The sequence below is a fragment of the Hoplias malabaricus genome, chromosome 3 (genome assembly GCF_029633855.1).
Source record: "Hoplias malabaricus isolate fHopMal1 chromosome 3, fHopMal1.hap1, whole genome shotgun sequence".
In the NCBI taxonomy this organism is placed as follows: domain Eukaryota; kingdom Metazoa; phylum Chordata; class Actinopteri; order Characiformes; family Erythrinidae; genus Hoplias; species Hoplias malabaricus.
Window position 1 is genome coordinate 28,558,195 of NC_089802.1, and position 26,026 is coordinate 28,584,220.

The 26,026-nt window shown below is 41.1% G+C and overlaps 1 protein-coding gene across 2 annotated transcripts in view; it reads left to right on the plus strand.

The window, feature by feature from the left end:
* Positions 1-25,186, plus strand: part of arhgap27 (Rho GTPase activating protein 27) — a 39,904-nt gene extending 14,718 nt beyond the window's left edge. Inside the window, exons 3-20 of one of the 2 annotated variants that reach the window (XM_066664108.1) lie at positions 11,289-11,637; positions 12,068-12,201; positions 13,107-13,337; positions 14,472-14,552; positions 14,939-15,040; positions 15,459-15,533; positions 16,311-16,397; positions 18,372-18,439; positions 18,691-18,778; positions 19,102-19,203; positions 19,324-19,422; positions 19,528-19,639; positions 20,102-20,227; positions 20,322-20,420; positions 21,724-21,801; positions 22,122-22,250; positions 22,375-22,480; positions 23,051-25,186. In XM_066664108.1, coding sequence (XP_066520205.1) covers positions 11,289-11,637; positions 12,068-12,201; positions 13,107-13,337; positions 14,472-14,552; positions 14,939-15,040; positions 15,459-15,533; positions 16,311-16,397; positions 18,372-18,439; positions 18,691-18,778; positions 19,102-19,203; positions 19,324-19,422; positions 19,528-19,639; positions 20,102-20,227; positions 20,322-20,420; positions 21,724-21,801; positions 22,122-22,250; positions 22,375-22,480; positions 23,051-23,225 — 2,241 coding nt within the window. In that variant the 3' untranslated portion in view covers positions 23,226-25,186. The remainder of the gene's footprint in view (positions 1-11,288; positions 11,638-12,067; positions 12,202-13,106; positions 13,338-14,471; positions 14,553-14,938; positions 15,041-15,458; positions 15,534-16,310; positions 16,398-18,371; positions 18,440-18,690; positions 18,779-19,101; positions 19,204-19,323; positions 19,423-19,527; positions 19,640-20,101; positions 20,228-20,321; positions 20,421-21,723; positions 21,802-22,121; positions 22,251-22,374; positions 22,481-23,050) is intronic. The other variant, XM_066664109.1, reaches the window with a different exon arrangement.
* Positions 25,187-26,026: the final 840 nt, after the last annotated feature.

Sequence of the window (26,026 nt, forward strand, 5' to 3'; positions counted from 1 at the left end):
ATGGTTCATTAATATGGTATTCAGATGTTGTGAGGTGGTCAGAGGTGTGAGTATATCGTGCATTTTACAACAGCTTCGAATTTACCTCAGCCAATCAGATTTTAGGACCAGAACTATCCGTTTTATAATCAGGAATATATCACACTCGGATGACCAGAACTTTGCACACTCACGTTTTGGGCACTTGTCACAATGTCCCCACAATGTAAATCTTTACATTTTAAGTTGAAGACATGTTTTAAGGTTGGGTCACAGTTAGGTTAGGGTTAGTTTTAAGGTTAGGGTCAAGCTTGGAGTACTTAGGGAAATTTTAATGAAATTCTCAAAATTAATGGAAGTCTATGTAATGTCCCCACAATTCACAGACACAAGATTATGTGTGTGTGTGTGTGTGTGTGTGTGGGTGTGTGTGTGTAAGTTTCCAGTCCAAATTTCTCTCACTCTTGGTTTTAATTGATTGTTAGCAACATTAGCATAATTACGCCTCGTTTTTAAGGCCAGGTTATAAATGTGCTGTGGAAGGGACGCTCAGTCCTCAGGGCTGCTCTCTAGGTCCTGTACCGTCAGGGAGTTGGTGTCAGTGCCATTTAAGGCAGCTAACCTTGAGAGAGTGCCTTCACTGAGGAGATTCCCCTGTGGTTACACTGATTATAATCTTGTACAAACGTGTCCCAATAACAGATGGCTTACCACATCCACGTACGTGGGCTGATACGCTCCACTCCAGCTTGTGTGACACTTGACACTTGTGACAATTGTTCAATGTCAGAACAATTATTCCACTCTTTTCACCAATTAAAAGACAGGGAATGTTGACTGGTTTCAGACTTTCATTCATTCATTTATTCATTCATTTTCTGTAACTGCTTTGTTCCTGGTCAGGGTTGTGGGGGGGCATAGCCCACCTGGAATCACTGGGCACAATCTCTCTCTTACACACACACACACATATACCTGTGGACAATTTCACCTAGTCACACACTCACACACACCCGTGCACAATGTCAGTCACACACACCAGCGTAAGAGTTGAAGGATTATGCTCTAATTTTCTAAGGAGAGTCTTATTCCTTGAGATTTAAATTTAATTTAAATGGAGGTCATTGATGGCATCTCAGAAACCCAGCATTGTTTTAGTAATGGTGTGTAGGTTGTACTCTCTCTCTCTCTCTGTCTATCTCTCTTTCTCTCTCAGGATTTGAATAACAAACTATGGCTGCCTGAGGATGCCAGATTTAGACGTGAGTGTCTGTTTCCCCCCAAAGTTTTGTTCCAGGAACTAAATTATCTGCCATATCTGAGTCTAGACACAGATCTAGAGCAGAAAGTGGACTTTAGAGCAGTATTTAACACCACAGGTTTGCTTTTTTGGAAACGTAATACATTGTATTGTGCATTATTTTTTATTAGCATTGAAATACAATTAAAAAAACCTCATAAGGGCACTAGCAGAAATGAGCTATGACCTGACCTGAAAAATTAATGCCAGTCGTCATGGGAGTGACCTTAGCGCAGCTTTTCTAGGGAAAAAACCTGCTGATTTAGAAGAAATGTGTGTCTGGTTTGGAAATACACACCCACATGAGTGCTCTCAAACACCCACAAAAACACACACACACACATACACACACACTGGTGGCTGGCAGGCGGAAGGCGTTTAGCAACTTTCTCTCTTCATCCTGTGGACACGTCCTTCATCCACAAAACAGTGTGACCCTGCGCCTGATGTTTACACTCTCTGTCGTCCTGATTGTAGACACCTCTCTTACACCAGTTTGCATTACCTTCAAATGGTGATGCTGTGGAGCAGCTGCACATGAGCCCAGAGTCTCGATGCCTGATGTGAGGAGTGTGGAGCTGTGTTCTCTGAAGCGCTGGACCTCTGTTCACTAGCACTGGGTTTGAATGGTGCTTGTGACCCGTAACAAATCATCAGTCTTTGCCTTGGCGCTACAGTTAGTGTTCTCTCTGTGTCTGTGAGGGTTTCAGCTCTTAGTCTAGAAAACAATCAGTTGTCCACAGGTGTGAGTGTGTGTGACAGAGTGAGTGTGTAAAATTGTGTGTCAGGGTGAGTGTGTGAAATTGTATGACAGAGTGAGTGTATGAAATTGGCCACAGGTGAGAGTGTGTGTGACAGGGTGAGTGTATGAAATGGTCCACAGGTGAGAGTGTGTGTGACAGGGTGAGTGTATGAAATTGTCCACAGGTGAGTTTGTGTGTGACAGGGTGAGTGTATGAAATTGTCCACAGGTGACAGTGTGTGTGACAGGGTGAGTGTATGAAATTGTCCACGGGTTTGAGTGTGTGACAGGGTGAGTGTATGAAATTGTCCACAGGTGTGAGTGTGTGTGACAGGGTGAGTGTATGAAATTGCCCACATGTGTGAGTGTGTGTGACAGGGTGAGTGTATGAAATTGTCCCCGGGTGTGAGAGTGTGACAGGGTGAGTGTATGAAATTGTCCCCGGGTGTGAGAGTGTGACAGGGTGAGTGTATGAAATTGTCCACAGGTGTGTGTGTGTGTGTGACAGGGTGAGTGTATGAAATTGTCCACAGGTTTGTGTGTGTGTGTGACAGGGTGAGTGTATGAAATTGTCCACAGGTGTGTGTGTGTGTGACAGGGTGAGTGTGTGAAACTTTGCACTAGGTCTGGCTCCTAAATATTTGGATATTTTGATCTGTTTTTTTAGTTTTTATTTATATTTTAAATAATAAATGTATCTATTGATAAAGGCCATGTTCCTTCCACTTGTATTCAGGCTCGTCAAAATAAAAGTAAGGGTTAAGGTTTCATACCTGATAAAAAAAGACCAAACCAAACAAAGAAGGCTCTCTGTGGTCCACGCCAACAATGGTGTTAAATCAGTCTGTACTTTACATGACTGAAATAAATGTATCACCCTCCTGCAGAACACATTCTCGCACATAGACACATACAAACACACACAGCTAGAATTCTCAACTGACACAGGAATTTTGTAGTTCACTCAACACCATGTTCAGATTAGTGGTGGGCGATCTGGCCCTAAAATAATATCTCGATATTTCAGACTATTTTGGTGACAACGATATTTTTGACGATATAAAAAAAAAATGTATATATAAAAAATATTTAAGTAATTTCAAGAACACACCACTGAAACAAAATAAATGTTATACTAATATTAATTATAGTACATTAAATATATTTAATATATATCAATAATATTAAATAGTTATATTTATTAAGAAGTTTTATTTTACTGCAAATCTGTAAAAATTTGCTCCTTTTGTAAACTGTAACTTACCAAGATTCTGATTTTGTATAAAAAAACAATGTAGAATAAATCTACCACAAAATCAATGTACAGAATATTTACATTGTGCATATAAACAGCAAAGTAACCTTAAAACTTCACCGTAAATATCAAAGCAAACAATAGTTGCTATGCTGTGTCATTACGTAAAAAAGTCAGAATGTCCCTATTATCACGATATAGATTAAAAATTATGATATTATCATAAATGTTCAGACCACCATTTCATTTTGGCCAAAAATACAGTGACTGGTTTCTGTGGCAGTAGAGCACCAGCTTTAGATTCCAGCAGTGTTCATGTTTGCTGCTGATTTTTATTTAGTTTTAGACTTTTTTTCTACAATGTGTATTAGTTTTAGTCACATTTGTGCCATTCGGTTACAGTTAGTTTAGGCTTCATATACAATAACTTAAATATACTTATATTACATTTGAGTCAGGAGTTTCAAGTCTATGAATCATTGGCCAACAGTTGATATAAGCCACGCCCAGACAGAGCATTTTCCTGTTTTTAATTCCTTGCCATGTTCTGTTTCCAAATCAGAAGTAATGTGTCATTAATAACACATTCACATTATTGTGAAAAGAATAAAACCTTTCCTCAGAGTTCTCATGTTTGATTATTATATTTATTCAGTTCTCATCTTATTTATTCCTTGTAAGAAATATGTCATCGATGAATAGCATTAATTTTATGATCATAATATCGTAGTCTTTGTTAATGAATGAACACTGTTTTCCCAGTTTTCGGTCTCCATTGTCTTTGTTGGAATTGTTTGCTAGGTTCACTTCCTAAATATAGTTTTGCCAGTGATGTTCAAGGCACAGAAATTGTGGATCAAACTTGTTTATAAGTTCAGACTCATGGTGAAATCAAAGTCAGGGGATGAACTTTCGTTAAGGTGAGGAAAACCCCTTGGTGGATTTTCACAAGGGTGTGGGAGAGATGTTATTTTCTAAAGTTTCCCACCCCCTCGATCTGCTCTGTTGTTATCTATCATATCTGACAGGAAGAGGGGTGAAAAGTCCTGTTCTGGTTCTTTCGCCCTCGAGGACCCCTACTTTCTTCCTCACTTTCATTCATTCAATCTGTTGACACACTGCCTCCCACCCCTCTCTCTCTTTCTTTCGTCCTCTATCTCTCTCTATCACACTCTCTCTGCGTTGCTCCCCCCCCACTCCCTCCGAGCAGTCAGTTCTCATTTTCTCCGTCCACAGCGGCTGCAGACACTGCCTGCTGAAGATGCTTTTGTCTGAGTTCATGAGCGAGAGTTAGTGAGAGTGCATGGAGCTCAGGGTCACTCCCGTCCATGCTGAGCTAGCTGGAGGGTAGCTGGCTGTTGACTTGATGATTTGGAGCTTCCAGAAGCAGAAAACATGGTGGAATTTTACTCCAAATTGCGGCTTAATTGCCGACCCAAAACTGCGATGGCCTACGCCGTGGATCCTCAGGTAGGTTACAGTGAGTGCACTACAGTTCTTTGAATAGAGTTGAATAGCGTTGGTTAGGTTAGACTTGGTGGAGGTGTTTGCTAGATCCTTCAGCTTCATGTGCGGATTTGATCGTGCAGCTGGAGGTGTTGGTTTGATGATTTAAATCTAAATCTTGCTGGGTGTGTCATTTTATTTTGATTCTGTAACATAATGGACATGTTTCTATTTACTTTCCATTTGCTAGACGTCTGTGTTTGTCTCTAAAACTACCAACCGTCATGTTGTTTTGATTCTATAACCTGGTATATTTCTACAACACTGCACGGCATCATGGTGAAGTTTTCAAAAGCAGGAAGTTGTGAAGGAACACACCCCCAGATGTCAGTTCCACAGTCGTCCATTGTGGTCTATCTGCCATGATGCTGTTGCGCCTTTTGCCTTGCAATGCTTTAGTACAGTGGCGCGAAGTTGTTGTTTGTGGCGCTTGATTTTTTCCCTCGGGCATTACCTGTACCAAAAGGCATGAGTGTGTCATAGAATTGTCCATTTCCTTTTACTCAGATTTGAATGGGGCCCTGGGCTTTGGGTTGAAGCTCTTCAGATGGATGAGATAATGCTTTGTGAATTCTCTCTGTAAAGTGTGACTTTGTTGTGCTGTAGTTTGCTTTTCAGCAGTCTGTCTCTTCCTGTTGAGACACTCCCTGGTGCAAATAGCCTTCAGAACATGTTTCTTCACCTCAATAATTTTTCTCCTCAGGATGTTGCGTAGATCACAGCAGATGGAACTCTGTGTTACACACACTTTATAAATGTAGCTCCTGCCTAGTGGTGAAAAAAAAAGACACCAAGCCAGTGCTTCTGGGTATTTATTGTGACCAGGAGTGGACAGATTTGCACATGCCACTTTAAAACTTGGCAGACAAATTTACAAATTGGTGACCAGGGTGTTGTAAAATCACATTAGGAGTGTGTAGGTACATGCAAGTCAGCTGTAAGTATCTTTAAACTGGTCACTGAATGATATGACGGGACCCTTGTTTTTCAGGTACATGGTCAATCTTTGGTCAGTTAAATGAAATGAACCTGACCACAAGTCTGAATTATCTTGCCAATAGTTATTTATCACCCTTTAGCCAAGACTAGTCCTCTCCCAATAATTGTATTATCAATTTATCGTATATGGATATTTACTCAGTAATGTTGGCTGAATTCAATATTCCCTGTTGTGCTTACTAGAGTGTAGGGGTGGGGCGATATAGCCCTAATATAATATCACCATACTTCAGGGAATTTGGGCGATAGTGATATTCTTAGCGATACGACAAAACACTGAAAAATACTTTTGTTAATTTCAAGAACACACTTTTGCCACAAAAAATAAATGTTTTATTCACATTTATTTTATGAATGAAACATGTTCTTACATAATACCATGGTTTATTGTACATCTTATACCACCTCTACACGACTGAAGTCACTGCCCGTTTTTTGGAGCAAATGTTTCCACCTCAGAGACACTTTCCACCGTACTTCACTGAGCCTAATAGACACGTGTAAATAATGTATGCCGTATTATGGGTAACTGCATGACGTTATTACATAAAGAATATCAGAATATCGCGATTATCACAATATTGCTTTTTTAAAATTGTTTTAAAACCGATGATGTTATCACAAACAATACGATATGGCACAGCCCTACTGGTGTGTTTAGTTACATAAGAATAAAAGTGTAGTATTTTAGCAGCAATGTCTGAACATTTTTATATGGTCTTAAAAGGATAATAATGTTATGTTATTAACTTCAGAAATATGACTGTTGTGACATACCTAGCTAAGAACCCCAATTACACACAGGAGAGTGACGACTAGCACATGCTTCCTTCCAGACAGTTCAACACGCTGGAGGAGATCTCCAACTCCCCAAATCCATCACGTCTGATGTCACATACAGCTAATGCAATGGTTTTAAATGAACCTGGGCCTCTTCAGTGACCTACATGTGAACTGTTGTGGCCCGGGTCACTGAGAAATAGCCGTAGTGTCCAGCCCTGATTGTGATTTTGGGTCAGTTGACTCTTATTAGACTGTGAGTGTCTGGCCTGCCCCATTCAGACCCGCTGCAGTGTGGATGGATCAATAACGCGTATGTGATGAGTTGATAATGAGTGACCTCAGGGATGCTGTTTGCTTGGTACCAAAAAATACAGAGTGCTCCTCTATCCCTCCATCAATCCCCCATTTATTCCCTCCCCTCTCCTCCTCCCTCCCTGCCTCTCTTCTTCTCTATCCTTCTTTCTCTTAGCCCACTTGTGAAGTGACATATGCAGGACGTACGCAGGCCTGTCTCTGTTGGCCGACGCTCTCAAGCTCATCTAATTTTATCCTCGGAAAGGTGGCACACATTCCGGTCTGGGAATTCCACGTTTCCCTTAAGCACTTATTCTCTCTTGTTCTCATTTTTTGTCGTCCTCTCGTTCTCGCGTCTTTTTTCTGTTTCCCTTTATTGCTCCCAGACACCAGGGTCATCCCTCCGTTATCACCCTGTGTTAGTCTCTACAGCCGAGTCCAGTGTCCACTTCTGTACGACTCAAGTCACTCCTTTATCTCTCCTTTTTCTTTAATCTTTCTTTCTCTGGTGGTTTCACTTCTCTTCCTGTGTTTATCTTTGTTGATTTCTCTGTCCATTCTTCTTCCTGTATATATTCTTTCTTTCTTTCTTATTTTTTTCTGTTTGTTTGTTGGTTTGTTTGTTTCTTTCTATCTTTCTTTCTTTCACTTTCTTTTTTTTCTGCATCTTTTCTTCTGTCTTTTTTGTTTCTTTGCTTCATTCTTATTTCTATTATGATCTTTCTTTCCTTCTTTCTTTCTTCTTCCTGTCATTGTTTCTGTGTCTTTTTTTAAACCATTCTCTTTTCATTTCTGTCTGTCACGTTTATCTTCTTCTCTATCTCACTTCGTGCCTTTTTCTTCATCTGTCTTTCTTCCTTCCTATATTTTGCACACTATCTTTCTCTCTCTCTCTCTCTCTCTCTCTCTCTCTCTCTCTCTCTCTCTCTCTCTCTCAGAGGTATCTCAGAGGGGGTCTGTATTCTCAGAGGGCTCTGTTAAGGGTACAGGTGAGTTTGTGATCTCTCTGAAACAGTAAATCTTGGACTTAGACCTGTGTCCCATCTCCGCTCTCCGCTCACAACCCATTCTTCACCTTCACCAGACTCAGTATCATCTACACATCCACCCTCTCACTGCTCTCAGAGCTTCAGGGAGTTCCTCTGGAGACGTACAGGTTTCCTTCAAAGGCTGTGAGGACGTTCCCGCCAACTCTGCTCAGATTTCACCCTGGACTCAGATGAATCATTTCCAGATCACAGCTGTGGTTTATAAGAGCTGCAGGTTTCATTAGAGCTTACAACATCAACAGAGTTGTCTGGGCAAGTTTTAAGCTGTAAATGTGCTTTAGTGTCACAGCTTGTGAAAATCTTTGAGCCTGAGTTTGACCAATCAGAGCGAGGCGAGTAGGGACTAAACCGTGGTGTGTGAAACTTGCAGAGCACTGATTGTCCAGAGAGAGTCGTCACTCTACGCCATGCAACACAGACGACCAGCACTAACTCTCCATCTGTAAAATCTTTGTAAAACGTTTTATCCAACTCACGACGGCAGCTCTTATTTTTCAGGCTTTTGGATCAGTGGCTGACGAAAACAATTACCACCTACATTGTTGTGGTTTCCACAGCCCACTGTTCCCATTAGAGATGGAGTTTTGAGACAACACCAGCTACATTTCTGTGGGGAGCTGTGGTAGTGTAAAACAAACCAGGTACCAGGGAGTAAACAGAGAGTCGAGTCCAATAGAGTCAGTACCATGCAGTGGAAAAACTCCAGTTCTTCCCAGTTCTGTTCACTTAAGTAACAGAAACCTGTTCTGTGCAGCATCTCACTGAGGGAAGGAGGTAAATGGAGGACTAGAGGACAACAGTGATCCTGCACTATTAAAAGCAGCACACTTTAAAATCTAGGTCCCTAATCACAGACCACTGACCGCTAGACACCAGCAGGGACGCTGAGAACTTCACAACCAAGCGGAACAACCGAAATAAAAGTCAGAGGTTGTTGTGCAGAGTTAAATAGCTTAAAGTAATAATACGTAAAAAAAATTTTAACCTTGAAATTACAGCTTCAAAATCATTGTGATGCTCCAATGACCTGTAAAAGGGAGAACGGAGCTTCTGACGTTCCTGTTCCTTGTTCAGCACTGCAGAAACTGCACTATGTAACTTTGGAGTAGGGTACAAAACCAACTCCCCTCCCTTCCCTCTCCCCATTGATTTCAGTACAGTGCTGTAAAAACTAATTACACTAGGGGGAACCCCAAGAGTAAAAACAACCCCTAATTTTACCTAGTGTTTTGCCACGACATTTTGAGACTTGACCATATCATAGACCAGGAAACTCACTCTTATGCCTTTCAACACTTTCTCGTTTCTCACTGTAGTGGCAGCTTTGCCCACCTTACGCTTTGTGGCTTTACTGGCAACACAAAGTGAATAAGACTCAAAAAAGTGTCACACAGCAGTCAGCCATAACATTAAAGCCACCTCTGTGTTTCTGCACTCACTGTCCACTGTCTGAGCTCCACTGCACAGGAGCACTGTGTAGTGCTGTATCTGTCGCTCTGCATTCATAACTTTGTTAGCTCCCTTTCACCCTGTTCTTCAACACTCAGGACCCTGTGATGTCATGGCTGCACACACACTCTTTGTTGTCGCTTAGTGAGACACTTGTAGGATGTGTATTGTCTGCAAATCTCTAAATCTAACTGTAAACGAAGTGAGATGCTGTGGAGCAGCTGCACGTAAAGCAAAGGTCACCATGCTCAGTTCCTACCCTCCTCCAAAAGTTACATAATGCAGTTTCTGCAGTGCTGAGCCTGGCATAGCCACGACAGAAGACCTGTTCTCTCTTTTACGGCACAGTGAAGGGTCACACTGGTTTTGAAACTGAACTTTTAAGGTAAAAATACTACCAAGGGTTACGTTAATATAAAACGTATATTAAGCTGTGCCCTCAGCTAAATACATTACACAAAGCTGGCCATGCTGCATTATATTCAACCAGAGGAAACACACATTGTTGTACATATACAGCCAAAAAGAGCAGCATGATTAACCACATTAACTGCCCCCCATAAAGCGTCATAGCCATATGTCTGCTTCTGGACGCTAGCTGACCGTGTCTCTGGTGTGATCGTACTTAATTTAGTCTCCATGCAGCGCTCTGTGGCAAGTGTGGCTCTTCTTGAGCTGTTGAAATGAGAACAAAGTGATGTGTGACGATACGGCTGGCCTGGCTGCTCGGCTCACACCAGCTCGACTTGTTTCCTGTGTCTGCAGGATGTTTTTTTTTAGTGAGCGCTCTGAAAGACTAATAAAAAATTTCTGCGCCCCGTTTGACTGCACAGACATTTTTGACTTCATAGCTTACAGTGGTATGCTCTTAGAAAACAGAGTGGAGTCAACTTAGAAAATATAACAATAACAACAACAGAGGTGTAGTGTACAGATACGTTTCCTATATAAGGAAATTAAAGACACAGTCAGTGACAGTGTAGGGTACTTCATTTTCTCGAAGTGTCAGCGTCCTGACAGTAACTGCATTAATATTCACTATATATTCAATTTTCCTGTTAAAACCTTTGGGGACACGGCTCTTTAATGTGTTTCACTGTGGTGCCACCTACCCCTCATTTATAGGAAGACAATATCCCAACTTTTGTGTTTACAATATGTTTAGAAGCAGCAGTAACCCCTGAATGAAGACAAATGTTGCTTGTTCTTCTTAATGCTCAAACACGATAAACTAAACTAAACATTTGCAAACTCAGAAATGGCCAGTGGATTTTTTTTTATTATCTTTTTTTCCACAAGGGAAGACTGGGGTTATAATGAAACCTTATGAAATGTGTGGCCTGCTTTGGCCATTTGGGTTTCAGAACGGCCTGTTTCAGCACTTTAATCAGCGGATAATGAGCCGCTCGCTGTTCACCCTGACCCCGAGCGCACAGCAGGAGCGAGGAGCAGAAGCTCTGGTTTTAGCTGTGTTTGCTCGCTTCTCTTTCTTCTCTGTTCTCGTTTTCTCCGTTTTTACTCAGTGCTCTTTTTTGTCCGTGCTGAGTTTAGCTTTGTCTTTGTGCTCTCACATAAACACGGGTCCAGCGCTGTGATTGGACACACTCAGATGAGGGGGTGGGGCAATTCTAAAGTCTATGCACTTGACGTCAGAAGCGACAGCTTGTTTTATCATGTTCGACAGGGTGGTCTGGTTTGACTGTATGTCCAAAAGACAGTGATGTGTCCTGGAATTTGACACAGAGAAAATAAAAAGAAAAAATGCATTAAAATTGGCAGAAACATTAGCATGTATATCACTTATTATTTTCATCATCTATGATCTGGATTCACCCCCATTTTTTGTGTTTCCAGTGTATTTTCAGAAAATAATTTCACAATAATAATTATTCTCCAGTAAACCTGACCCCTTTTCTCTGCTCTGCGTCTCAGGTGGAGGATGAGGATCTGTCGGCTGTGTACGTGAACGTTCCTAGGGCCCGCCGGACTGCCTCTGGTTTACCCGGCTCCTCCGCGTCCACGAGCTTGCCCTCCTGGAGCGTCCCAGACACTCCGGAGTCTCCAGAATCTCCTCTTGAACTTCCTGAACCTCCTCGGCTGGGCTCCGAGGCATGGGAGATCCACACTGACCAGCAGAGCGGTCAGCAGTACTATTACCAGCCCAGTACTGGACACAGCACCTGGGACCCTCCCTCCAGCCCCTTCATGGAGTCGGATGTGGGAACGGAAGATCCCCTGCCCTCGCCGTCCCCTGTCAACTCAGCAGTCTCATCACCTTCAGGTAAGTCTCTAGGGATCAGGAAATTTAGCTGACCATCAGTTTAGTGCAATTAACTGGACACTAGATGGCCGTAAGTGTGTGGACGCCTACTCGCCTAAAATAAGGGTTTTAACTGAGAGATGTTTTCATTTAGCTGCTCTCCTGGAAAGGCTTTACACCAGATTTTGGAACATTACAGTGAGCATTTGATTGCATTCAGCCACAACAGCATTACAGCAGACTGATCCTGGGGAGGGCTTTATACCGCTGTAGACCAGGTTTGGCATCAGTGGCTGAACATCACATTTAATTTTATGGTTTTCCGTAATTATTAAACCCACTGTGTGTGTGTGTGTGTGTGTGTGTGCTGGAAGTCATTGACAGAGAAGCTGTTGTTTTATATAATTGCCACTAGAGTACTATATTTTAATGGTAAGTGGTCTATCTTTAGGACCCTCCCCCCCAAGGTGGAGCTCAGACTGGGAGCGAGTTCTGGACGAGAGCAGTGGCAGACACTACTACTTTAACCAAGCCTCCGGAGAGAGCTCCTGGGACCTCCCAGAGGAACTGCAGGACAGCGTTCCGGTACGTGGGGCTGTTACAGAAGCAGCAGGGGTTTGAGCACTTGATTTCCATAGAGAAAATAAAGTTACGATTTTGTTCTACAGGGAACACAAATAGGACACATTTTAAAGGGACTTAATGTGATGAACCTGGTAATGCTGGGCGATATGAGCCCACGTCTATATTACGATTAATTGTACATTTTACCATGATTAAGATTAATGAACTTAATTAAAGTCAAAACACAACACGTCCAAACCTCAGGCGCTGTGTTTTTTTTGGAACAAGTTGCTCAAGATGCTCGGCCGGCCTCAGCTTTTAGGTTCTCCTCCATGTTGCTCCCATGTGGCAGATAGGGGCAGAATCATGTGACTACAGAGTGGGAGTGTGGTTTTAAAGGCACAGTACATGAACACACATTGGGGACATAACAGAATTTAAAAAATAATAAAACAGTTTAAAAATTTGATATAATTGATGTAGACAATATTATGTCCATTAGGAGTTCTGAATAATTTTAGATTAATTGCCCAGCCCTATGAGCTGGTGACAAACTGTTTGAGCTGTAGTGGCTCAAACAATAAACAATTCCATATTTTAAGAGATATACAGAGGTGGATGACAAAACAGGAGAGTTAGTTATCAAATGAATACATATTTCTGCATAAATAAAATCTTATATACCTTCTGAACTGTGTTTACATCGCTAAAAAAACCACTAACAAAGTGTTAAATTCCCACAAGAGTTAATGTACATGAACTGGTTAATATTGAGAACAATATTTATTAGGATAGCATTCTTTTTCATTTTTATACCCAATAATTTCAAATCACCAAATGAATACTAGATATGTATTAAAAAAGTACAGACGTCTCTGCTGCTAACACCATTACCTCAAACAAACTCTGTTCCGTCCTGTTATTAGCCTCCGCTGCCTGAGGAGGACTACCCCCCTGAAGAGGACGTCCCAGTGTCCCCACGACAGGATGACGCTGCCTCTGCCCCTTTCTCCCTCACTTCGGAGTACTCCCTCGCTCACGTCAAAAAAGCCTTCATCCCCAGAGCCGGTCTGGACCACAGCGCTCCCGCCGGCTGGACCCTCAACATCGAGCCCGACGGAGCCTGGGTCTTCACCAGTGAGCACACACAGGAGCAGGTACAGCGCACTGCAACTTTAAAGATGTGGTTTGGTAAAAAAAAAAAAAACTCAGATAGTGAACCAGTCAAGACCTGATAGAGAGCAGTCGTTATAAAGTCATAATCAGGTAAAATCACATTTACACAGACACCTGGGGTAAATTCCACACAAGTACATTGAGTAAACCTGAGCATTGCGCCCTGCACTGTGTCAGTGGAGCATCACAGTGACTTTGAAGCTGTAATTTTAAGGTAAAAATAGTACAAAGTGTTGCTTTAACAAACTTCAGACATCAAGGGTGAACTTCAGACACCCAGTTCACCCCTTAGCCCGACCCCTCTGTTTTCCTTAGGGGTAGTGCGTCTCAATTCTTGTTGGAAAAGAGGGCACACTTAAAACGAAGGGCTATAAATGCCTTGTGAATTACTGGCAAGATGGCTGTGCACCTGATGAAAGAGACCCACAAAAGTCTGTGTTTCCTCCCGTAAAAATTACGATCCCCAGTGTATTGTCTTAGTTCAATGTATTGGAACGTTTTATGTCGCTTTAATTCAGAATAACTTTCACTATTAGTGCGCTGATGTCTCAGTAGCTGTAGATTTCCAGTTCCACATTAACCTGTGAAGCAATTACAATTTAAGGTGGAATTGAAAGGTTTGAATTATAAGCCACTGAATAAGAAGCTGAATTCAGCTTCATATCACAGAGAGTGAGGAGTGTGTGATGATACTTGATTGTTGAACACTTTTGAAGGCATATGACGTCCTAAATGTTACTACACTAAAGTCCGGCAGCACTTCTCTGATATCACTGCACTATAACAGCCTTAGAGCACCACTGAAATGCTGCACTTTTTTGTGTTCTGATGACGTATCAGGCTTTTGGAGGGTTGTCCCATTTCGTAGGGGAAGATATCACTTGAAAACAAGGGTAGGAGTAAAAATAAATGGGATTCACCCTAAACCTGTCTTGGCTAGAAAACGAGAGGAAGGGATATCAGTAAAAGGAATGGCAGCTAATGTTTAATTCAAGAGAATCTGTGGTACAGATCTGCCACTGAACTATGGCTGGAGATGATGATTTCACTGGTTTGGTTTAAGTGCCCTGTGGTGGAAAGTGTGGCTGGTCTGAAGACAATGTCTGTGTTCACAGTGGATTAAGTCTCTGGACGATCGAGGACAGACGTACTACTACCTGAGAGACGGCTCCAAATCCCAGTGGACTCTGCCTGAGGTTAGAGACTTCAGTTTCAGTCGTTGTCACAGTTCATCCCTGATGAACACTTTATGATTTATTTGTTTTAAACCACTGCTGTTAAGTTATCAAATGTGATCCAGAATGTAGTTTCAAATTCCTAAATTACTGTTTCAGAATTTAAACATAGTTTTATTCAGTTTTTTTTATCCTCTCTCCCTCTTGTTCCCTCTTTCTGTCTCCATGTTCCTCACCTTCCTTTTCTTTTCTGTCCTCTTCCTCTCTTCTATTTCTCTTTATCTTTCTGCCTCTCACTCTCACTTGCTCTCTTCAAGTTACTTCCTCTCCATTCTCTCTCTCTCTCTCTCTCTCTCTCTCTCTCTCTCTCTCTCTCTCTCTCTCTCTCTCTCTCATTCTTCCCCTAGCTCTCTGCTGGTGTTGGTCAGTATAGAGTGGGGAATGGAGGCACACTGAATCATGATGGAGTGAGGAAGAGCTGGAGGAATAGCACAGGATCTCAGGATGAGGTACACACACACACAAACATCATTATTAAACTCCCCATTAAAACTAGTGTGATTAACCCCTTAAATCCCAAGCTTGCTGAATTACTTGTAAAATGTATCAAAATAAACCAAAATGAAGGGCAAATACAAATAATATAATCAAATGTCTGTCCTTATGTTTGCCTTTCTGACTTCATTGTTCTGACTGATCTGTCTTAAATACTATTTTTGTTGAACTGTCCCTTTAAGCCTTTATTCCAGACTACACTGTGCTGTTAATTGACCGTTTGGTGAAAATCTTTTCCTGGTGTGATTCCAGGCACAATCAGTGTCCAGAGAACTGTTCTGGACTCTCTGACAATAGAGAGAAAATTGCTTTCCTCATGTTTGTGTAATAAACTGATTATCGCTTTTTAAATTCTTTTTATTTCCTTTACAGAGGCTCTACTCCGTAAGCCATCGGCGCAATGCTTCCGACAGTGATGCATCCAGCTCTCCGGAAACGCCACATAACGTATGTCATTTTTTGTCATTGGCATGAGACTGACATGCACTCAGATCCAGAGTTAAGTGAAAGATGAGCAGGTTCATGTTAGAGGTGTGTAGATGTGATAAGGTGACAGATAAGCCAGTTTAACCCTGGATCTGTGTAGCTAATGTCAATAACAAGTTAGCATATGTTCACCAAATGCAACTTTTCTATATTTCTGCATAAATGTAACCTAAAACTAAATTAGAATTTCACACAAGTATATAAAAGCCTATATTAGGAAAATTATCCAGTATTACATATCCGTGAGTGGCAAAAATATAGTAAACCAGCTGATGTTGGCATTCATTTCTATGCAGTTGATACAATCTAATTTACAAACACAGAAAGCAGTAAAATAAAGTGTATTAAACAAGGTAGAGAGTTAGCTAGTGCCTTTTCTGGCTGCACAGTAGCAACTTTAACGAAAACAAGACCAAAGATGGATGATGAGAAATGGTATGGTCCACTTTAGAGGTGTCATCCTGGAAATAATATTGGAAATATATTATAATACAGCTATACATAAGAATAATATGTTTTTAAGATGTTTTTACCTATTTACGCGGGGTCCAAGTCTTAATTAAAAGGGTCAGATCACCCCAGCCCCCTGCTAAACTTGTGGTAAATGCTGACTGCATTCACCAGGGCAAACTTCTGATTCACAAGATTCATAGATTTACAGAAGGCTAAAGGTTAGCAGGTTAGCAGTAATATTTGTAACATTGACAGCAATGTTTTTATTTTCTAATTGTTTATTAGAGTACACCTCAACCTTCACCTTTAAAAGCTACAGCTGAGCCAGAGAAGACCCCGTTCAATCAGAGCTCAGAATCCCAGCAACAGAAAGTGGGTTTTAGCCTCGGTTTCTGACGAATGGTTTGAGAGCTTTGTGGTGGAAAGGGTTAAACATAATTAAGGGAAGAATGTAGTGTTCTTAAGACGTGTCTGGAGTCTGGAGTTTTTTTATGGTGTTGGGTGATTCTGGAGATTCTGTTCGTGGACGTGGTGATGGGTAGAATATGGATTACTGCAGTGATATATGTTGCAAAAGTTTGGTCACTGTTCAATTTTTTTTTCAGCCATTAAATGGGAAATATGCACTGAAATTAGCAGGGAAACTTACATATTTAAGGCAAATCTCGATTTCTACAGTGCTTTCACTTATTTTCATGTAGGAATCTACCAAATTTCAAAAGTGTCCAGTCTTTTGCACACAACCGATGGTGATAAATTGGTGGACTATGTTTAGTTGTTTCTATTAAGGGCTACATCATACACACGTCACTGCTAATGTCTAATGAGTTCTGACAGATATTAATATTAACTTGTTCAAATTTGAGCCAACATTCAATTTTAATAAATCATGTTTTGGCTATAAACAGCTCTAATGTTTAAATTCAGAAAACAACACAGAGTGGTATTTCTGTCACATTAATGAGTGTATTTTTAGTTACGGCAGTGATAAATATATAGTGGAGCCCTGTATGACACTGACTGTCTCAGTGTTATTTGTGGTTGGTGGAGGGATAGTTTAAATATGACTTAATTCCCTCTTCACAAGAGCAATTTCCACATGTGCATTATTTATTGGCAGTCAAAAGGAGATGTGACATTTGCTGAGGAAACAAAAAACTGTTCTGCTTTCACTTGGACCCTTCCTCAAAACATTTCCCATGATCATATTTCTGACAGTATTCAACCACCCCTTTCACTCTCTCTCTCTCACTCACTCACTCAGACACACACACACACACACACACACACACACACACACACACACACACACTGTTCCTCACTGTTCCTTCTTTTGAATAGCACATGTAAACTGATGAACTTCCTGGGTTATTGCATGTCAAGATGCTGACTTACAATCTCAAATGTATTATTTAATCTCAGATTTTAAGTAACTCATTATTTTATCACAACTATGAAAACATAATATTCGTGTTGTAAAAAGAGAAACGTGTTTTATAAAACATAATCTTATATAATCTTATTGTGACTCTTATGTAGAGTCAGAATCTGACTCTTCTCCACCGGGCAGCTCTTCTTTATGCTCTTTGATCGCTTACTGCCTCCTGGAGGCAAAAGAGTGGGAGCGCAGCGCAGCGCTGAAGAGTTCAGTCGTTACTCTCTCTTACTCTCTCTGATAAAGCTCTGAGAATATTCATCACTGCTGAAATTTACAAGAACAGCACAAGCCAGGAAAAGCACAGAGACTCATGAAGGCAGTCTTAAACTGTCATTATTCTCTGTATCTCAAGTTAGGAAGAGCTATGATGCTAATGTATCTAATAGGAAATGGAAGCTTTCCATAACAGTTAGCATGCTGCTAACTTCAAGTAGTCACACTCACCTCACACTCACACTTCAAAATGTGTTTCTTTAATAGAGATTAATATGTTGTTTTCTTTTGCTTATGTTGTTTTTTTGAGGCAGAAATGATGTACCTTTCCCCTGTGGCACAGATGTAGTAGGCCCAGATATTTAGTTTTGCCTTCTTTAGTTTGGCCCTGGACTCATAAAGGAAGTCTTAAACTATCGTGATTCTCTGTATCTGAAGATAGGGAGATGAAAATACTAAAGGTGAAGTAGTTTTCCAAAAGCTAAACCAATACTGGTGGTTTGGCCATAAACCAACTCTAATGATCAAATGTTACTTTCCAGTTCGAGTCACCAACATTTAACATCCAGCGTATATCAGAACAAATGTTTGAGAGATCCATTGGTTCTTCTCCTGAAGTTGTTACAGATCCTGATGTCATGAAAGGGCTGTGATTAGCACAGGGTCTTGAATCTCTGGGGGTTTGTGTTGTGCAGGTGTCCAATCTGGAGAAAGCTGGAATCCTCAACAGGACCAAGATATGTGAGAACGGGAAGAAAGTCAGGTAAAGACCACAGCTTCCTAAGAACCACCCCAGGGTTACCAGCTCTGCAAGAGCAAGGAAATCTCACGCTTCTGTGCCTAACAAACCAGGAGTGTTGTTCCATTACAGTGGAGCAGTTCTCTCAGATTATAATCCCAGATAGTAAAATGATTTTTGCACATATCCCTCACTGTCATTGACCCACTTGTTTTTGTTTTTTTTTAGCTTTTTTCTTTTTTAAAACAAAGGGTTTCTTCTCCATATTTCCACAGAAAGAACTGGGCTGCTTCGTGGACTGTTCTCCATGGAGGGATTTTAACCTTCCACAAGGACCCCAAGTCCACTCCAAACAGTGCTGCAGTGAGTGGGAATGAGTTGTGATATGTTTCAAAGCTTTCTCTGAAGAAATCTTTTAAGTGATATGTGGGTGGTTGGTGTTGTATAGTGGGTAACACCGCTGTGGCCAGGTTTCAGCTCTCACCTCTCACCTTTAGCTCTGCAATACACCTCTGTCTACTCATGTCCGCCCCTTTGTGAGGGGCCTGCTCTGTGGAGGATCAGCTGGTTCACTCAGAGAGTACCCAGAGATTTCATCTGAGTTACATTTCATAAAGGAAAAAATGTACAAATAAGTAAAGTATCACTTTAGTGATCATTTTTGCTTTGTTTTGGTGTTTTCTCAGAGCAAGACCAATCAGTTTGTCCCTGAATTCACAGTGGATCTTAAAGGGGCGACTATCGGCTGGGCAGCCAAGGAGAAGTCCAGCAAGAAGAATGTGTTGGAGGTATAACAGCGAGTAGCCCATTCCTTAATCTAACCTAGGAGTTGTTATAGTCCTTGTCCATTGTGAAAAGTGATCATGCTTACTTGACGTGTGTGTGTATGTGTGTGTGTGTTTGTTTAGCTGAAAAGTCGAGCTGGTGCAGAGTTCCTGGTTCAGTATGACACTGAAAGCATCGTCACAGACTGGCACAAAATCATCACTGACACCATACGACAACTGGTAAAATGCCCTCTCTTATCACATGCCAGTCTCTCAGATGTTAGCATTGTAATATCACTAGTCATAACATCTCTCTCTCTCTCTCTCTCTCTCTCTCTCTCTCAGGACATGGAGCATCACCACTCAGAAGAAGAAGAAGAGGTCAGCGAGAAGTCCTCCAGCACAGAAAAAGAAGACAGACCAGTCGCCCCTATTGACAAACGAAGGACGAGCACTGGTAACACTTAAGGACTCACTAAATTAAATGGGCACTGAAACTGTACTCAAAGGACCTACTCTGTACACTGATCAGCCATAACATTAAAGCCACCTCCTGTTTCTACAGCCATTGTACATTTTATCAGCTCCCCTTGAACATAGAATTGCATTTTGTAGTTCTACAATCACAGACCACAGTCTTGAATCTGTTGCTCTGCATAATTTTAACCTTCTTTCAGCCCGTTCTTCAATGGTCAGGACTCTCACAGGACCACCACGATGTAGGTGTGTCTAACAGAGTGGACGGTGAGTGGGCACAGGTTTAAAAACCTGAAATTGAGACCTACAGAGTACAGGTGTGTGGTCAGTTGCGTTAATGTTATGGCTGATTGGCGAACACTGGACCAAAAAGAGGGGTTTCAAAGGTGCAGGAAAGTACAGAAAAAAAAGATGCTATGCTTTGTCTCTCTCTGGCCTTCAGCAGGTAGACAGCTATCATCTAACTCCACATCAGAAGCTGATCAGAAGAAAGTGCGCACTAAACTCCGCAAGTTTCTCCTCAAGAGGCCAACTTTACAGTCAGTGAAGGAGAAGGGCTACATCAGGGGTGAGACAACCGCTCTCCGTCCTCACAGTCCGCTCGGCTTTTGAGTACAGAAGATTATGTGTGTTTTCTGACTGATTTTTTTTTCTTTGTATAGAAAACGTGTTTGGCTGCCACCTGCACAACCTCTGTGCCCAGGAGAAAACCACAGTGCCCAGCTTTGTGGAGAAGTGCATTCGGATGGTTGAGAAAAGAGGTACAAAACAAATATCACACACTGTCAGCAGAATAAAGCTGTATCCAGATGGGATTATGTTTCCATTGTGTCCTGGGGTAATTCTCTCATTTATGAGGGTCCTCTGTATGTGTGTTTCCATGTGAATTGACCATACCATGACTGAATTACCTTGTGTTCACTGAATCTAGTGCTTGTCGTGTTTTAATCCTGTCCAGATGCAAGTCTTTGCGTTTTAACAGGCAGATCTTGCCTCGCGTTGGGTAAAACAGGAGTTTGGGGACTGCTGTGCACCTTATTTAGCCTCTGAGTGTACGTTTCCATAGATACTCCCAGAAAATATATTCAGAGCAGCAAAACGGCACTCAAATGAAGACTTACAAAATTGAACTAGTGACTTGGTGAAGGTGTTAAAAGTTCTTCGGACTTCACTGGGGACAGCGTTATCTTAAGAAAGGGAAAAACTATAATCGAAGAGAAAATGGAAAACAGTGGTCCTGGGTGAGCTCTGGGTCAGGGTGAATTGGTTACAGAAAATGAATGAATGAATGGATGGATAAATTAAATAATATTATAGTTGTAATTTGGCCTTGCACGATCATGGGATTTCAGCTAATGATTAATTGAGAAACCATATATGTCTCACTACTTGGTATTTGGATTGGCGACTCTAAAGTGTCCAAGTGAACATGTGTGTGTCTGTGTTGCCTGTGAAGGACTGGCGCCCCCTCCAGGGTGTATTCCTGCCTTGTGCCCAGTGATTCCAGGTAGGCTCTGGACCCACCGCGACCCTGAACTGGATATGGGTCACAGACAATGAATGAATGAATGAATATATGTGAGAATTATTTGTAAACACCTCTTAAGCCCGAAAGGACATGGTTTGATGTCCTCTGTTTAAGATAAAACTATCAGTAAAGCGTTTCTTCTGTTTAAAGCTGTATTTTTATTTTAAACATTTGCTGATGATGAAAATCTTTAATTATAGAACAATGACAGTTTGTGATCAGATGAAAATCATCGCCTTCCAAAGAAAATCATGTATCTCTGGTTTGGTGGATGTTTCATTTTCTACATCATTTGAACACAGTAGCTGTGCCTCAGGTTGTATGAAAAATTCATGATGATTGGATCAAGAGAAATTCTCCAAAATTACTTTGAATAATATATTTTTACACTGACTTTTACTGTCAATATATACCTGTTTTTTTCCTTCTCCTGCAAATTTACTATTTTGGAGATACATGTTTTTATTTAGGCCGTGACGATGCAACAAATGGAATAAGAGGTGGCAAAAATAATTTCTTCCAATGTTATGTCATAGGTTTGGGGATTGATGGTCTCTACAGAGTCAGTGGGAACTTGGCAGTGATTCAGAAACTACGTTTCAGAGCTGATCATGGTAGGTCTTGCCTATTTCGTAGAGCACTGCATTTGTCTTTGGTCTAGTCTATATGTTTTAGTAATTGTTATAATATTCTACGCACATCTGATCTAGAAATATTTAATTCTTGCATAAAGTGGCCAATAAGGAAGGAAAGTGTTAGCTCGCCCCCTGCTGTTTTTGCACTGCACTAAAACAATTGTGCTCTCTGTGTAGTGAAAGATAATGTTGATCAGTGTAAAGCACTGATACCATCCATGGTAAACTCATGTTGCTCTGTTCTACAATAATCTTTGACTGTTTCACTACACGTGTCCTTACTTTATGTGCATTTGCAGAAGACCTAAACCTGGAGGAAGGAACCTGGGACATCCATGTCATCACTGGAGCGCTGAAGCTGTTTTTCCGAGAACTTCAGGAGCCTCTGTTCCCTTACAGTCACTTCCACAGCTTCGTGCAGGGCATCAGTAAGGAGCTGGTTCTTCTGTCCTCCTCATAACGAAAGGGGGAAATGAGATCAGGGGTGGCTTTCTGAGTGGCTCTTTTGGAACTCATCAAGTTTTGGTTTTGTGTTCCTCTGATTTTCTGTAGAAATCCCAGACTACCACAGCAGAGTGTCCTATATGAGTGATCTGGTCAGATCTTTACCAGCGGCCAATCACGACACCATGGAGGTGCTCTTCAGCCATTTAAGGAAGTGAGTGTTTACTCCTCCTTTCTTTTCCAGTCTTACAGAAGGAGACCTGGGGATGTGTACACCCCACAACAGAGAAACAGGGCTGATTGTTTGGTTGATGTAGCCTTCACTGTGAAACTTAGAGGCATGTCATTTTTAATACCCAGTGAAAACAGCGACTCAGGAGATAATTCTGAGGAAATTAGACATGAGATAAGTATCTGCTACAAATGCTTAAAAATGACAGAGGACTCCTAACAACCGTGCAAGACCTGGCCTTGCACCAAAACTTCATATAAACAGCACTGAAATCTTTCATCTCTGAGAGAGAGGAGATAGTCAAACCCAAACACATCCACAGTTGTGTGTGTCCATCTTTCTACTGTTTAAAAAATAGCTTGACACCAAAGGATGTGGCTGGAGAGATGCCTGCATTAAAAAAAGGAAATGGAGACAAAAGAATTAAAGAAGGAAGATGCTTGTGTTGTAAGAATTGTGAACTGATTTTTTTTTTTAAGGCGTATGTTGATGAAGTTCATCTTCAATTTCTCTCTCTCTTTGTCCCTCCCTCTCTCTCTGTCTCTCCCTCAGAGTTATCGAGCACGGAGAGGAGAACAGGATGACCGTGCAGAACGTGGCCATCGTCTTCGGCCCAACGCTGCTGAAGCCTGAAGTGGAGTCCGCCAACATAACCATGTATATGGTCTTCCAGAACCAGATCATAGAGTTTATCCTCAATGAGTTTGAAACCATTTTCCACATGTGAGCCCCTTGGTCCAAAGGTCAAGGGTCGAATCAAATGATTCACAAGGAAAACAAGGCAATAGTGAAATCTGAAGCTGGGCTTTGTTCTGTTAATCTTAGACAGTATCACACAAGGGTGGATCTAAAACCAGAAATGCTAATGTTGTCATTGATGATGATGAAAGATCATAAGTCTCTGTTAGCTCTATGCAAATGAGATCTGTCAAACTTCTTTGTATCTGGATTCTGTTTACTGTTAAAGTAGCATTTTTGAGCTAAAATGTTCTTTTAAGCACAAACTAGCAGAAACATGCCTCTCACTGACGATGACTTGAATATCGACTGTGAGATGCTGACAGAAGAACCATCTCCTTTACAATGAAAGAAGAAACTGTAGCTGTTGTGGTCAGATAAATACTATAAGAGAATTCAGAGAGATGTAAATAGATGAAGGGCAATAGAATATTAATATTAATGCTCAACTGGAACTTGTAGTTACTGATACTCAGGCTGTTTTCAGATCCGTTCATTTTAGTCCAGGTGTTTGAGTCTGCTCCATAACAATTGGGATGGGAAAAGGGCCAAACTGCGCCATCTACTGGTTGTGTTCAAATCACGTTTTCTGTAGCCATAAGAAAATGTTAATAACAGATTTAAATAGTTTAAAGCAATATTAGGTAATTTTTTTACTTTAAAATTAAAGATTTACATAATCATTATGATGCACCACTGAGCTGTAAAAGGTAGAATAAATCCTCTGTCATTGCATGAAACTGCACTATGTAACTTTTGGAGGAGGGGAGGAGACCACCACTCCTCCTCCTCAACTGCTCCACCACACCTGGGAGCAGCCCACATCACACCACACCACATTTTAGGACAGTGCTGTTAAAGTGATTTACAATGTGCAATGGTAGGGGGAGCCCAGGAGCAAGTATCCAAATCTTACCTAGTGTTCCTTTAAAGCTGGTACTTTTGTGAAACAAATATTTTACAACTATACAATGGCTACAAATACAGTGTAACAACTGAATATTTGGACCTCAAATCCCATGGCTCGGTGCTGGCGCCACGTTTTGGGATTTGTGAAACTGACATTAGCCATGCGACAGTAATACATTTCTAAAAAACTCTCAGTTAAACTAATGATTTAGCTCTAAATGTAAACACTTTCCTACTTACCTGAGATATATTTAGAGGGTGAACATTTTAGTGTTTATTGACCTTTCTTAGTTATTAATCACTGACTGAAATCTGCGTTACACAGTGATGCTTTGTTCAAGACTGTGCTAAATCACAGCAACAGATCTGCACCACCTTAACAAAGAGCTGGATGTCAGAGGGACGTTTTGAGGCATGAATCTATTGGGAATTTACTTGAGAAATATTCGTTATTAACCTATGTTATGAACACAAACTATAGGGGGTGCTGTGGCCACTTTCCTTTCTCTACACTCATCCTAAGGTACTTGCAAAGGACAAGGTCCTTGATTTTAAGTGCACTGTTTGTCTGCTGTATTTAACCTTAAAATGGAGGATTCTCGAGAACAGGAAAATCTAAAATCCTCAGCTTAATTCTGTAAAATGGACATTCAGTTCCATTTAAAATGCAGCGTCAGAGATTTGAATGTAGATGAAATATTGTGAATATTAATTGTGAAACATTTAGGGCTATTAAGCAACGTAACTGTAAATGGGCAGCAATTAGTTTACTTGTACAGGGTCTTTAAAGGCGCAACTCTTCTAGGTTAGCTAACACGTGTGTAGAGCCTCCTTCTGTAATATGTTTTTGCATATAGACACACATTAATCCTGGAAAAAATGAAGAGAATTGCTGTAAAGAGTTGTAAAGCATTAATATTATATGAAAATAAGGCACATTCATGTTAGTCATTTTAAGTGGTCTGAAGGTGTAAATAGAGAAAGGCATATTTATGCTGTAAATTACTCAGAATTAAAAAGCTTTTAATAAAGTTAACTGTTTTACAAGCCATGTGTCTTATGAACTTTATTTGCAGTTTTTCTTGGAACATGAACTCTTAGAGGAAGCTTTTGCATGAGACTGAAAAAAACAGCTTAAATTCAAACACTGACACACTGGTACGTGTCTTTTATTTCCAGACACCATTGAAATTTATTTAAAACATTGTAATTCATACAAAACTGCAGCCTCTTATTGAACAAAACAACATGATGTGGAATTACTACAAGTGCATGCATGTAGCTCGTTTATTAGCCGTGTGCTAGTTTATGGTGGTTTTTGTAGGTCCAATTTGATGTGTTTTTGTGTGGATTCTCTGGCCTATGCTAGTCGATTTTCCAGAGGGACAATTAGCTAAACACTAAAACAAGATTACTCTCAAGTGTTTCAACCATTGATAGCATTTCAATTTAACAGATTGGTATTTGAAGTACCGCTCTCATCTTTAATTTGGTATGATATGCAGAACCCTGATACGCTTAGGGTCATACACACAGTCCTCCTCCAATCCGCTGGGGTTCATCCCACAGTTGGGAGGGACCCAGGCTGTGTCATAACCGTAAGAATGCCAGGTTTTCTGCATGGGATGGCCCTGGTAGTCAATTTTCTTCACCTTCCCTGTGCGAACGCTCAGCTTGAGGACTGCCAGCTGCTTCCCTCCTGAGACAAGAGGGTATCGTCGCGCTTTCTCAAAGCTGCGGCTCACGTAAACACCTCGTCCCAGCATGCCATCGGGGGACTGTTTGAAGCCCCCTTTCTTGATCATAATAGCAGACTCCATTGTAGTGCCATGGTACATGATGTAAGTCTTCTGACAGGGAAAGGCAGGAAATGGTGTGGAC